Raw genomic sequence first — 12,001 nt, 5'->3', positions numbered from 1 at the left:
GATAAAATACATTCAGCGAATGTTAATTTCCTCGAAAGGAGTATCGATCGAACAGTCTGATTTATTTGAAAATAATGCCCCATCGTTATTGCGATTATACGTTTGAAGATAGAGTACGTAAATACGAACGATCGATCGTTGTTTCTCTACGCTAGAGAAATGACAATGACGATTAGATCGTTTTACGCACGTGACATACAAAAAAGTTGTGTGCGTTATGATTGATAGGATCAAAGTAAACTATCGTTGCTTAGCGTATACTCAGTTTGTATAAATATGCGACGAGTTGCGAGCTTGTGCATGACAAATTGAAACTACATACTTCCAAGGTGTTCAGTACTTTTTTCTAATTTGCTTCATGTCCTTTCGTTCGTTCCGTATTTTCTACCGCGCTTGAAAAATTTACGTCTGTATCGCCATCTTTTGAAAGAATAATATGTACATTGCATGGCAGTGGAAAAAAGGGAATCAACAGCGGAAAGCGGCTATTCTCGAACGAAGGATTCTTTTATTTTTACACGTGAATAATGAAATCACTTTACAGCCGATCGATAAAACATTCTGCTTTGTAGATCTGCATGTACTCGACCAAAATATTTTTTCATATTTAATTGGTGGTCTAGGTACGAAGAAAGAACTATTTTGGTAGTTTATACATTGTGTCAGTAATATTACTGCAGGTACTAAATGTAAAAATAGTTTAGAGCGTAATTAGAATGGTTCCCTTTTTAAAAGACCTTCCGAAGTTTTTTTTTTTTTACAAGAATTTTGATGAATAATGAATTTACGAGGTTTCTACAATTCTTATGTTTGACTACTATTGCCGTGGCGTGTCATTTTACCAGTCAATTTCAACCGTTTCATCATATCTATTTTGTTTAGTAAAAGCCAGACTATTTGATGCAAAAAATAAAATTTGCTAATTCATCGTTCTTTTCTATTTTTTTATACAAGAATTTTATCAGACCGCAATACGGTAGAAAATGTATTTTTTCATTTAAAAAACTAAACAGTAGTGACATCTAGAAGTTACACGAGTGATTTCTCAAGAAGATAGACCAAAGGGATAATAAGGGCATGATACGAAGAAAATATATACATACATATATGTAATTTACTTTCAACAATGTATTGTATAAAAGTAATGTCTTTTATTTTCTAAGAATTCTTATTCTAATGAAACAAGACTGTAGTTATCACAGCTGTAATAATATTGTAATTGCTATAACTTTAATTATATGATGAACATTAATATAAACTGAATTTAATGAATGTGATTCTAATACTCATTATTTCTTCAGATTTCATAGATAAAAATATATACATACCTACAATATAATACATATTTTGAATAGGTACTAAGAAAATATTATACAAGAGATTGGGAATATATTTCTATCCCTCGCTTACAAAAGGAAACTTATATTAATATTGATTTGCTATTATATGCATCTCACTTTTAAGTATTCGAGGAATCTATTGTATTTTACGCTATTTCTAACGATTGTTATCATTAAAGCACTCAGGCACTTGATTGCTGTTATAGTTACATTTTAAAGCATATTTATAAACAGTTTGAACAATACACTAACTTCGTATGAATATAATTTTGTTTACGATCAACTTGATGTTATCTTCAATTTTGTTATATCAATTTCAATCAAAAGATATACAGTAAGATTTGTAATCTACATACATAATTATTATACACTCTAAGATTTCGAAGATGGTTTTTGTTTCTTATTTCGTTGACATTGATTATATCTTTCCATATAATCTCATCATATGCTTGCAAATATAATCAATCATTCATTAACAGTACCAATATCATCATTTTCATTAGATTTGTTTGACAATAAAACTTGATTTTCTTCTTCACCCAAACCATGCTTAATGTACAAAAAAATGCCGGTAGAAATAATTAAAATGCCAATACAGGCAATACCATAACAAGTTATGCTGCCCAGAGATTCCAAAATAATGATAAATTTAATTATATGAGCATAATTACTTGTCAGATAAGCTTCTTGAGTAAACCATAACATTGGTATAAATGTTTTTTTAATATTCTTAAACATGCTGAAAATGATATTTTATAGATATGCTTAAGTTTCACTTACATATATATTATTTGTTATATTATATTTATATTTCATAGTAAAAAGATAAAATAAGAACTTACGACATCTCATGGTCAGGTTGCATCAACAAATTTAATTGTAGTTGTGCATGCACGTTCAGTGGAACGCCCGTTTTCTATAAAAATTTTTCTTTGTATAATATAGTATGACATGGTCATTGTTAATTGATACTTATTGTTTTGCGATAATTACCGGTTCTATGGATATTGAAAGTTCGTGTTTTTCTTTACTAGGTTTCATTCCATTGATATTTTCCCTGTAACTTGGATCGGCCAAATAAAAGTGTGGTAAACTGATGAATGCTGGAGCACCCCATTTGCATAATGAAATATTTAATGCTCCAGAGGGAACGCATTCTCCTTCGCAATAACACGAACGCGATGGTACTATTGAACCATTGTCAAATGTTGTATCGTCACTAATATATTTAGCTCCTATTAATCCTTCGTGAATAGTTGTATTATCATATGTTACTGACATACTCCTATTAACATAATTACCCAAAAAAAAAGTATGTATTTATTTGATTTTCAGCATTCCTAATAGAAAGTTAAACTCATTACTAAACTTACGTGCAAATATCAGGTACAAAGAAAGATACAGTTTTATTATCAGGTAATGGTGGCCACAAATCACCATTTGTTCCTCTTATTTCTCCACATTCTCCAGGATAATAACTTACTCTGTTATTAAAATTCCATTCTTTGACTATTCCTACATCGAGTAAATTAGATCTACCAGTTAACATATTGAATGTTCCATCATAGGATGCAGAACCATTTCGCTGTGAACAAGACAATATTATAAGTATGCTTCTTCAGTTATGTCTCTGCTTTAATAATATTAACATGAAATTTACCCCATAAAACCAAGCAAATTTGGTAAATGGAATTTCTGTGAAATTAGTTTTTTGTGCTATTTTTAACATAGTATCTTCATAGCCTTCAAAAAGTAATTCATTAACAGACTTGGTAATTATTAACTGTTGTCCTAGTGATTTCATTATTCTATCTACTATATCACGGAGAATAGGTTTTTTATGTCTTAATGCATATCCGACACTCTGAGAATGTTAAAAAAGGGACATATTGTAATAAGATAGAGCAGCACTTACTATATAGTGTACTATTAAAAGATACATACAGCAGTTACAGGATTTATATTAGTTACTTTATCATTTAAATCTCCTTTTGATAGAGATTTATCAAAATGCCATACCCTTTTCCTTTGATATGTTATGGTATCATTGTCATGCCATTTTTGTTCTACCTTATAGTCAACTTCCCTGTTAATAAAATTTGTACGATGTTGTTTGACTTCTAATTAATAAAAACTATAATATTTGACACAAATTTAATACCTAAATACGTAAGGACCCATTTCCACAAAATTTGGTTTTGTTTTAGATTCATTATTTGAAATGAAATCTTCATAGTTAGTTAAATTGAACATGTATATTTTCAGATACATAGGAATTGGCGTTATTTCCCACAGCTTGTAGCTTGTAGACGTTGGTGTTAAAGATAATTGCTATAAAATAATATGTAAAGCTTAACTAATGATTATAGCTGTAGGTAAAATTTTTTTATATCTACCGTGTTTAAAATCGATGAATAAATCATAAACCAAAGAATTCCAGTAGTTAATCCAATAATTGTTAATACTAAACCTATTGAAAAAATTATAAGAAGTTTTTTACGAATCGTCATCATTTTATCTGGTTTCTTTGGCCTGAAAAAGATAATACTTCTTATCAAAATATTTTACCAAAGTTGTTAAATATGATTATATAGCGAAGGATGCTTGTTATTAATATATAATGTATAATGTATAATGTTATAATGTCACATGCTTTTTAATTGTCTATTAATCTTGGTTGGGCACATTCTGTTGTATTAAGAATACAATTACGATTAAATATTGAATATTTATTAACGTTTGTAGTTGCGGCGTTTTTTGTACGCTCAAGTTTGAATATACAATCCATATTTTAAACACTTTTGGTAATATAAATCAGTATGCACATTCACAAATAAATGTTATGGTTAGTATGTAACACAACCAAAACAAGATGAAGGTAGCATTTTATAGGTGTCTTTCAAATGAATAAATATTAAAAATGTAATACCAAATATATAAAAGACTGATAGCGCTGAGATTGCATTAAGAAACATTTTGAATATATTTGTTGTAATATATAGTTAGCGAGAAAAATTCACTTATGCAAAACAAAGATGGTTTGTTCAGACAATAAATATGGTAATATCTGCGCATAATGTATTTCAGAATATAAGCGCTAATATTTGAAAACTTATTATCTCTCAATGTTCCACTGTGTTTCCTTTCCTTTATAAGTTTAAGAACCACGTACTGCAAATAAATACATTTTTATTTCCTATAAGCACAAAATTTCATAATTCTGTATTTACGAAATTCCAGTGATTTCACTTATTAATTTACAGCGGCATCATAAGCAGTAGTGAAACGTACATACGGAAATATTTCTTTTTGTTAAAAATTGTTTTTATAAGATCATTACACAGCATAAAGTGAAAATCAATCTCATTAAAAATTCTGTTTATGAGTTTTTTCAATTAGCAATATTTTGTAAAAGTCTTCCGTGACCTCCTGTTATGTCGACAATTACTTTTTCATGATTATTCATAGAGAAAAATATGTTTATTTTTTAAGTATAATAATACCATTATTCATATTATTCCTTGCTATTATTTATCTTATCTGTTTATTACTATTTATCTTATCTGTTATGCGTACTTTTTATTCTTATGTTGAATTAGTTATAAAAAAATTTACTCTGATGGTACTTTACTCAGATATCATTATATGCCTTTAAATCGTACATTATGAAAGATAATCAACTTTCTATTAGGGGCAAATCGAAATTCTGCATCTGTCATACAAAGTTTAACGAAACTGTCACGCAGTTCTGAAGATTCCTCGGAAATGAAAAAAGCAATGATTAATAAGTTCGAAACAGAATATTTTCACCGATTGAGTATTTTATTGTTTTCTACATATTATACATTCAAGAAATGATAAATAACAAGATCTATCCATCTAAAATAAAAATATTTTTTATTAAATTATCAGTTAAAATGTAATCTATATTATCAAAATGAATTAAAAATCAGCAATTCATCTGTCATACAAAGTTTAACGAAACTGTCACGCAGTTCTGAAGATTCTTTGGAAATGAAAAAAGCAATGATTAATAAGTTCGAAACAGAATATTTTCACCGACTGAGTATTTTATTGTTTTCTACATATTGTGCATTCAAGAAACGATAAATAACAAGATCTATCTATCTAAAATAAAAATATTTTTTATTAAATTGTCAGTTAAAATATAATCTATATTATCAAAATGAATTAAAAATCAGCAATTCATCTGTCATACAAAGTTTAACGAAACTGTCACGCAGTTCTGAAGATTCTTTGGAAATGAAAAAAGCAATGATTAATAAGTTCGAAACAGAATATTTTCACCGATTGAGTATTTTATTGTTTTCTACATATTATACATTCAAGAAATGATAAATAACAAGATCTATCCATCTAAAATAAAAATATTTTTTATTAAATTATCAGTTAAAATGTAATCTATATTATCAAAATGAATTAAAAATCAGCAATTTGTTCCATTAGATTAAAAGATTATTTGTTATTATGTACTGAACAAAGTTCGAGATTGATTAATATTCAAAATTGATTGTAAAGTAGGCGGTGAAATTTATCTACAAAACGCGATCATCATCGCATTTGCATCGATGAGTTTATGTGACATTATTATTTGAGTAAATCGGTGTATTACTTCTTGTAGCATTTGTATATTCTAATGAGTCAAGTGTTACCCATTTAATCTTAACTATTCTATCTTCAGAAAACTTGTAGCGCTTTACGTACATTATGTTGCATAATTATGTATAACGAGAATAAATTAAACCGAACTTATGAACCATGATGATTTCATCATGTTTTTACATATCTAATAATCAGACTAATCAGCAATACGAAATTCATAAAAAGTAACTAAAAATAGCGATTTTCTCTACTTCAGTAAATGAGTGAAACTATTTGATCGATTACTTTAACTAATCTATTTAAGAGTAAGCATATTAGTAGAGAAGAAATTTTCTCTCTGATATTAGTAATGTTTCGTTGGAATGTGACTAAAAGGAAGTAAATTTGTTTAAATACATACGGAGAAATATCGGTGAAAGTTGAAGAAAGATCGATAAGTACTGTAAATGTGTAAAGCATTATTTAAAACTGAGAAGAAAGTGCATCCTGCTGGAGAGATGGAAGAGTCAATGACTTTCTAATAACACTTTACATTTATGCATATTTTCGATTATTATATTCTGATTCGTGTAAAATAACGCATGCAATTTTATACTATTTAGTTTATTATTTTAATTATGAACAGCTTTTGTTGCAACAAGGTACAGCGGATACACGTCGATGACCAGTTAATTACGTTAAAAAAAATTTAGAACGCGTGTACTACTACGAACTACAAATGCAAGTAAAAAGCTGATTGATCGAAGTGGTGGATGTGAAACAAATCGTATGACTTTATTTACAAACCTGTTCGACTATTGAATGAATTTTATTAGAAGATAGACCTAGTAGCGTTATAAGATACTACTAGTGATGAAAGGCCGCCACGTTTTTAAAATGCACTCTGATTAAAATGTATACGAGATATCACATCCAATGATAACGAAATATTATAACACAACTGGCTTGCGCATGTTTTCGAGCGAACACTTCGCAAGGCCGACGCCAACTGAGAGATTACCGAAAGGAAAGGGATCGTTTTGTAGTAAGCAGCTCATCTTTGGCACGTTCCTTCATTTTTATCCCGGTTATCAGTTCGAAGTATTCAGCTGATCAAATACTAAAAGAGACCGCGTATTTTGAATTACGCTTTATAAATAACTATCTTTCGAAAGCAAGTATAGGAACAAAAAAGTATTTTTAATTACTGCACAATTTCATTTAATATGATTTTATCATAAAAATATTATATGATACATTGGTGCATACAAATTTTACAAACATGATGACTATGATGAGATAAATGCTTTATTGGACCCTTATTAAAGATTATTATTAGTGAGAAACTAAACAAATAGCACATAACTTACGTTTAAGTACATGAAAAGAAGATAATACTGCTAAGTTTTGCTAAAAAAGGTTCATATAATCAATATTATCTATTAAGTTATTGTGGTGGCATTTGGATTATTCATATCTTCTTGCAACTGCGTGCGATCACGTATTCTTGCACACATTAAACTATATTCTAATACGCCAATTCGAATATTCATTTCGGAAATTTCATTTTTCATTTTAGTAATTGTCTTTTTTATATTTACAAGCGGCGCTATAAAAAATATCGATATTTAAGACATATTTTATATAACATTATAAAATTGCTTAGAAATTACTTACTTCCATCTGTCATACTCGATCCTCGTTCATCCATTTCTTTCTTTACATGCTCTAATTCTTCTGTTAATTTATTAAAAATTCTTGTTCTTTCTGTAACACCTCCACTAGTATCTCGATATTGTTCCTTAATTTTCGACAATTCATCTTGAAGCATTTGATATTCCTTCAAACTAGGTTCAAGTTGCCTATTTAAATAGGACTCTCTCGTTTTTACTTTGTCTAGAGTATTAGATATATCAATATGTAGTTTATCTAGTTGATTTTTGGTTCCAGTTAAATTTGTTGCTATATTTGTACGTAATTGCTTCATTTGCTCTATATGTGATCTCCAGTCTCTTGAATCTGAAATAGATCTTTCCCATTAATTTTACTTTTTTAATATTTTGTTGGATATTTTATACCTGTCTTTACAGTTACTTTGAGTTGAGGTAAAACTCTTTCCAATTCTAGTTGCCACTCTTCTCTGTTTGTTTTAGATTCTAAAATATCATCAGGTTTTTGCATTTCATTCTACAAAAAAAATTACAAAAAGTTAAAGTATATGATTTCTACATTTTATAAATACATTTATCACTATGTTTACAAAGTTCTGTCCATATAATTTTGTAATATCATCAACATGTAAAATATCTTCATCCTCATCATCATACTCAGCCATCATTTCCTCTTCTACTTTCTCTAAAATTAATTCTGCATCATCATCTTCTATCTCTGGTTCGTTACTTGGTTCGTCAGGTGATATTTCTACTCTAGAAATGTTTACCTGCGTAATATATGATCATACTTATATTGTCTTTATTAAGTATATTTATTTTAATTTACTTCTTCCATTGAAACTTTTGTGCTTTCAATGCTTCATCTGCTAAGTTATCTAAGACATAAATGGCATGTTCACCACTTCCTTGTTTGAGCTTATTGGGTGGAAATTCTATTGGTACATGAATATCTCTTAAATAGTCCAAGATTATAGCTATTGTAGCATTAGGATCATCTGATTCTTGCGGAGCTTTAAAATTCCCACCTGCTTTCCTAATTAACCATGCAGCTAATGATGTGAATGTATAAAATTGCTCTCCTGGATTTGTTTGTGTTACAAAATAATTCCTATATTTCAAATCAATATTTTTTTTACCAATTCATATAATATAAGATTACAACATTTGTATACAATGAATATTACCTATTTATGGCCTTTATTTTAAATTCTGGTAAAAATTGAATATCATAATGTAACAATTTTAATTTTTCTAATAAGTCTTCCATTCTAACATACATAATATAAGAAGCAGATGGAGAAGATCCATCTTCTATAATAATCTTTGGAGTGTCTCGAAACATTCCTATAATTATTATTTTATATCATACTTATACATATGTTTTTACAAGTAACAAATATTTGTATGTAGATGAAATTTGTTCACAGAATAGGACAGGTTTACCTCTTATTCTGTAATGCTTTTTAGAAGTTTCATACAAATAACTTATAAATAATATTTATATTTACATGTAAAAAATATACAGTTTAATTTATTAAATAAATAATTCGTATGTAATTATTTACGTTTCATGCTCTATTGACTAATTTGATAACATGAACATAGATGAGATTTAATATATAGAGTGAACACCTACAAATCACGCAAACTGAAAACTCTAAAGCTCTTTTACAATTTTCGCATATAACATCAGTATATAATTATTAAAGTAATAAAAATATGAAAATGGTAATTTTTATATATGTTTCCCTATTGGCTTTGCTGATTAAATTGAATACAATTTCTAAATATATCGCCAAATATTATAGGAATCTCAATGCTATCTCCGATATTTCCGATCTTATCCTAAGTCGGTATTTCAGTCCAGTGAGACAAAATGTTTGAGTTGTTCGATCTATGCTATATCTTATCTGTGGTATAAAATGTGAGTATTTAGTATAGAACTTTCTCTCTGGTGTAGAAAATTCCATTTCATTGCTATCGACAACTAGGGATATTAGTTTGAAACGACTATTATTTTACTATTTTGTAACTTAGAAAACATTCTCGATAGTTGGCAACATTGTGAGTTGTTCATTTTGTCGATTTTGACAATCGGTCACTTCAGTTTTCTCTTAGGTTTATTGAACTTTGCACGTGGGAAGCATTTTAAGTGGTTTTATCTCGAAGAAAGACACTCATGAATCATCAGATTCGATCCTAATGTTATCTAACATCTATTTGTTTGAACTAATAGATTATTAGAATGGGTCTAATATCTGAGCCGCTGTTGTTTGTACTTGCTTTAATCGATACCGGTTCAGTACTTTTCCTTTTGGTATATTTTGTATCCTTTTTATATTTTATAGTTTGACGAAAAATTGCAGTGTTTATATTTTATTATGTATTTAACTTTATAATTCGACTATTAAATTCTATATATAATTTATTGAAAATATGTCTAGGGATTTTTGTGGTAAATTTTTTTTAATGATATTGCAGTAAATCTAATGGCGCCATATCTAATTTTCGACGTTTTTAAGGTAATTTATGTCTTTTATTAGTAAAAGACGCACAATGAGGTTCCTTATCTTAAAAGTATATATAGGTCATAACTCTATCAGATTTAGAATGTGATTATTTGAATGCTCAACAGTGTTGTTCAAAGTTAAACAAGGTAATTATACATACACTTTTGTTACAATTATTAATTAATTTAAATATAATAAAACTTATTCTAAATTATAATTATTATTTACTTATTTTTCTGATTAATTATTGTTTATTTAATTAATTATTAATGTACTAATTAAATTGTAATTATATCTTACAGTGGGTGGTACCAAAGCTTGTAGCACATTCAGTCTTAGAATTTTTACTCTTAACACATGGACAATTAATATTGTGCTTAGTGAACTTGCCTATGACACTATGGTTACTCTATGAATACTTTGGAGTACCTAGTGGTAATATGGGAGTTTATGATCCTACAGAAATCCATAATCGTGGACAATTAAAAAGGCATGCAAGAGACTGTATGATCCATCTTGGATATTACCTAATTTTCTTTTTTATTTATCTTTACTGGTATATATATTTTGGATATTTCATTAATTATTACTAAAATTAAATTACTACTTATTACTATTTTTAACTTATATGTTTCAGCATGATCATTGCATTATTAAAAGGAGATCCAATTAACAGAAATGATGAAGGATTGTTACATACGAATTGAGAGCAATGATAATATTTAAACTTTTATACATCTTCTTTGTTCTTTATTTCAGTCATATTTGACTATTTATTTATTTCTATGCTATAAATACCAAATGAAATTTTGTTAACATATATAAAAGCCCTGTACCTCATTACACTTACCCATCATTTATATTATATCTTTAACAATTGAAATTCCTTGAATATAAAACTTCCATAATTTTATAGGAACTAATAGTAACAATTTAATTGTAATTATATCTATATTTTATACATATGTATATCAAATGCGAACAAAACACTTTAATTTTGTAATTGTTAATACAAAAAACATTAAATTTGCTTAACTGTAACGTTACATATATTGGAAAGAAAAAACGATTAAGAAATTCTAATTAATAATGTAAATATTCTACTTCTATTAAAATGTTGTAAAATACTGAATAATTTGTTTATCCATTGGCTCGTTAAATCAAATTGAATCGGCTTTACTGGTTGCGGTATAAGATTAGATCGATTTAATGAACTCGGTGCAGCTGATTAGTTCTTTTTCTATGTGGAGGGCATATGCTTATTTTTAGCTAAGATCAGAATTAGTATCATAGTTTGCCGAAATCTTTGAATTGCGTTCGAACAAAACATATACATATACGATATAGAAAGGAGAAGGTCACGATTGTAGACAGTATATAATAATTTTATAATTAAAAGTAAAAGAACGTGGAAATAGCAAGATCATAATAGCGTTAGAAAAACTATAAGTAGTACGGTTTGCATTAAAATCAATTTAAGCGCGATAGGCGCACGTGTAGTGCGTTCTCGTTAATCTGGTGGTTTGTGAAACTGAGCGCCTCCTGGCGACGAGGGTAACGGGTGACGGATGACGGGTGGCGGTGCTTGGACTTGCTCGGAACACCTTCGGTACGACGCGCGGAAGAATGTTCTTCTGGACCAAGTGAGTGCGCGAGTGCTCAGAAGTATAAAAACTTTCTCGGTGCACATCAATTGGAAGTTCCTTTTATTGCGGGGCATATGTATTAAATTATTCTTTTCATTTCCATCGTGGTACTAGACAGTGATTTCACATTCTCGTGATTTGTTGTTTCTTCAAAACGTTTAATCAATCGAGACTGACGTCGATGTTGACCAAAATCTCCACGTATCTGTTATCGATATTCATAAGACGGT

General features: G+C 28.6%; 4 protein-coding genes across 10 annotated transcripts in view; 2 read left to right on the top strand and 2 right to left on the bottom strand.

Annotated features, from left to right (window-relative positions):
- Positions 1-1,718: 1,718 nt before the first annotated feature.
- LOC100741777 (protein croquemort) lies at positions 1,719-6,977 on the bottom strand. Of its 3 annotated transcripts, none has more exons than XM_012381307.3 (9): positions 6,750-6,977; positions 3,737-3,872; positions 3,502-3,671; positions 3,285-3,426; positions 3,001-3,204; positions 2,714-2,925; positions 2,334-2,625; positions 2,183-2,256; positions 1,719-2,079 (listed from the first exon to the last, which is right to left on the bottom strand). In XM_012381307.3, exons 2-9 carry the CDS (start codon positions 3,851-3,853, stop codon positions 1,806-1,808), a joined length of 1,485 nt encoding a protein of 494 aa, XP_012236730.1. In that variant the 5' UTR covers positions 3,854-3,872; positions 6,750-6,977; the 3' UTR covers positions 1,719-1,805. The 3 variants fall into 3 exon arrangements, with proteins under 3 accessions (XP_012236730.1, XP_003486745.1, XP_012236731.1); XM_003486697.4 differs by lacking the exon at positions 6,750-6,977 and adding an exon at positions 4,270-4,436; XM_012381308.3 differs by lacking the exon at positions 6,750-6,977 and adding an exon at positions 3,994-4,227.
- A 251-nt stretch (positions 6,978-7,228) lies between these two features.
- LOC100741657 (intraflagellar transport protein 57 homolog) lies at positions 7,229-9,285 on the bottom strand. 2 transcript variants are annotated; one of them, XM_012381309.3, is made up of 7 exons: positions 9,059-9,285; positions 8,800-8,959; positions 8,442-8,723; positions 8,194-8,368; positions 8,021-8,129; positions 7,620-7,961; positions 7,229-7,551 (listed from the first exon to the last, which is right to left on the bottom strand). In XM_012381309.3, the coding sequence occupies exons 2-7, from the start codon at positions 8,955-8,957 to the stop codon at positions 7,385-7,387; spliced, it is 1,233 nt and encodes a 410-aa protein (XP_012236732.1). In that variant the 5' UTR covers positions 8,958-8,959; positions 9,059-9,285; the 3' UTR covers positions 7,229-7,384. The 2 variants fall into 2 exon arrangements, with proteins under 2 accessions (XP_012236732.1, XP_012236733.1); XM_012381310.3 differs by having other exon boundaries at positions 8,203-8,368; positions 9,059-9,283.
- A 310-nt stretch (positions 9,286-9,595) lies between these two features.
- Positions 9,596-11,008, top strand: LOC100741535 (protein cornichon homolog 4). The gene is made up of 4 exons (XM_003486695.4): positions 9,596-9,941; positions 10,203-10,271; positions 10,428-10,681; positions 10,763-11,008. The coding sequence occupies exons 1-4, from the start codon at positions 9,861-9,863 to the stop codon at positions 10,830-10,832; spliced, it is 474 nt and encodes a 157-aa protein (XP_003486743.1). The 5' UTR covers positions 9,596-9,860; the 3' UTR covers positions 10,833-11,008.
- Positions 11,009-11,657: 649 nt separating this feature from the next.
- The window catches only part of LOC100741416 (1-phosphatidylinositol 4,5-bisphosphate phosphodiesterase classes I and II), a 15,054-nt gene continuing 14,710 nt past the window's right edge, over positions 11,658-12,001 (top strand). For 2 of the 4 annotated variants that reach the window (XM_012381288.3, XM_003486694.4), the window contains exon 1: positions 11,658-11,768. In XM_012381288.3, coding sequence (XP_012236711.1) covers positions 11,694-11,768 — 75 coding nt within the window. In that variant the 5' untranslated portion in view covers positions 11,658-11,693. The remainder of the gene's footprint in view (positions 11,769-12,001) is intronic. The other 2 variants (XM_012381290.3, XR_001102006.2) reach the window with 2 other exon arrangements.

The sequence above is a fragment of the Bombus impatiens genome, unplaced genomic scaffold (assembly GCF_000188095.3).
Source record: "Bombus impatiens unplaced genomic scaffold, BIMP_2.2 scf_0129, whole genome shotgun sequence".
In the NCBI taxonomy this organism is placed as follows: Eukaryota; Metazoa; Arthropoda; class Insecta; order Hymenoptera; family Apidae; genus Bombus; species Bombus impatiens.
The sequence above is the reverse complement of the archived record's forward strand: the minus strand, read 5'-3'. Positions and strand labels throughout refer to the sequence as shown.

Bases quoted from the DNA above. Each gene is read 5' to 3' on its own strand.
- LOC100741657 (XM_012381309.3), bottom strand. From the start codon at position 8,957: ATGTTTCGAGACACTCCAAAGATTATTATAGAAGATGGATCTTCTCCA. The intron at 7,962-8,020 runs GTATAAAATATC...GATCTATTTCAG, and splicing joins CAAAGTAACTGTAAAGACAG to ATTCAAGAGACTGGAGATCA. The intron at 7,552-7,619 runs GTAAGTAATTTC...TATTTTTTATAG, and splicing joins ATCGAGTATGACAGATGGAA to CGCCGCTTGTAAATATAAAA.
- LOC100741535 (XM_003486695.4), top strand. From the start codon at position 9,861: ATGGGTCTAATATCTGAGCCGCTGTTGTTTGTACTTGCTTTAATCGAT. The intron at 10,272-10,427 runs GTAATTATACAT...TATATCTTACAG, and splicing joins GTTGTTCAAAGTTAAACAAG to TGGGTGGTACCAAAGCTTGT. The intron at 10,682-10,762 runs GTATATATATTT...TATATGTTTCAG, and splicing joins TTTTTTATTTATCTTTACTG to CATGATCATTGCATTATTAA.
- LOC100741777 (XM_012381307.3), bottom strand. From the start codon at position 3,853: ATGATGACGATTCGTAAAAAACTTCTTATAATTTTTTCAATAGGTTTA. The intron at 3,672-3,736 runs GTAGATATAAAA...ATTATTTTATAG, and splicing joins ATTCATCGATTTTAAACACG to CAATTATCTTTAACACCAAC. The intron at 3,205-3,284 runs GTATGTATCTTT...TAACATTCTCAG, and splicing joins ATATAAATCCTGTAACTGCT to AGTGTCGGATATGCATTAAG.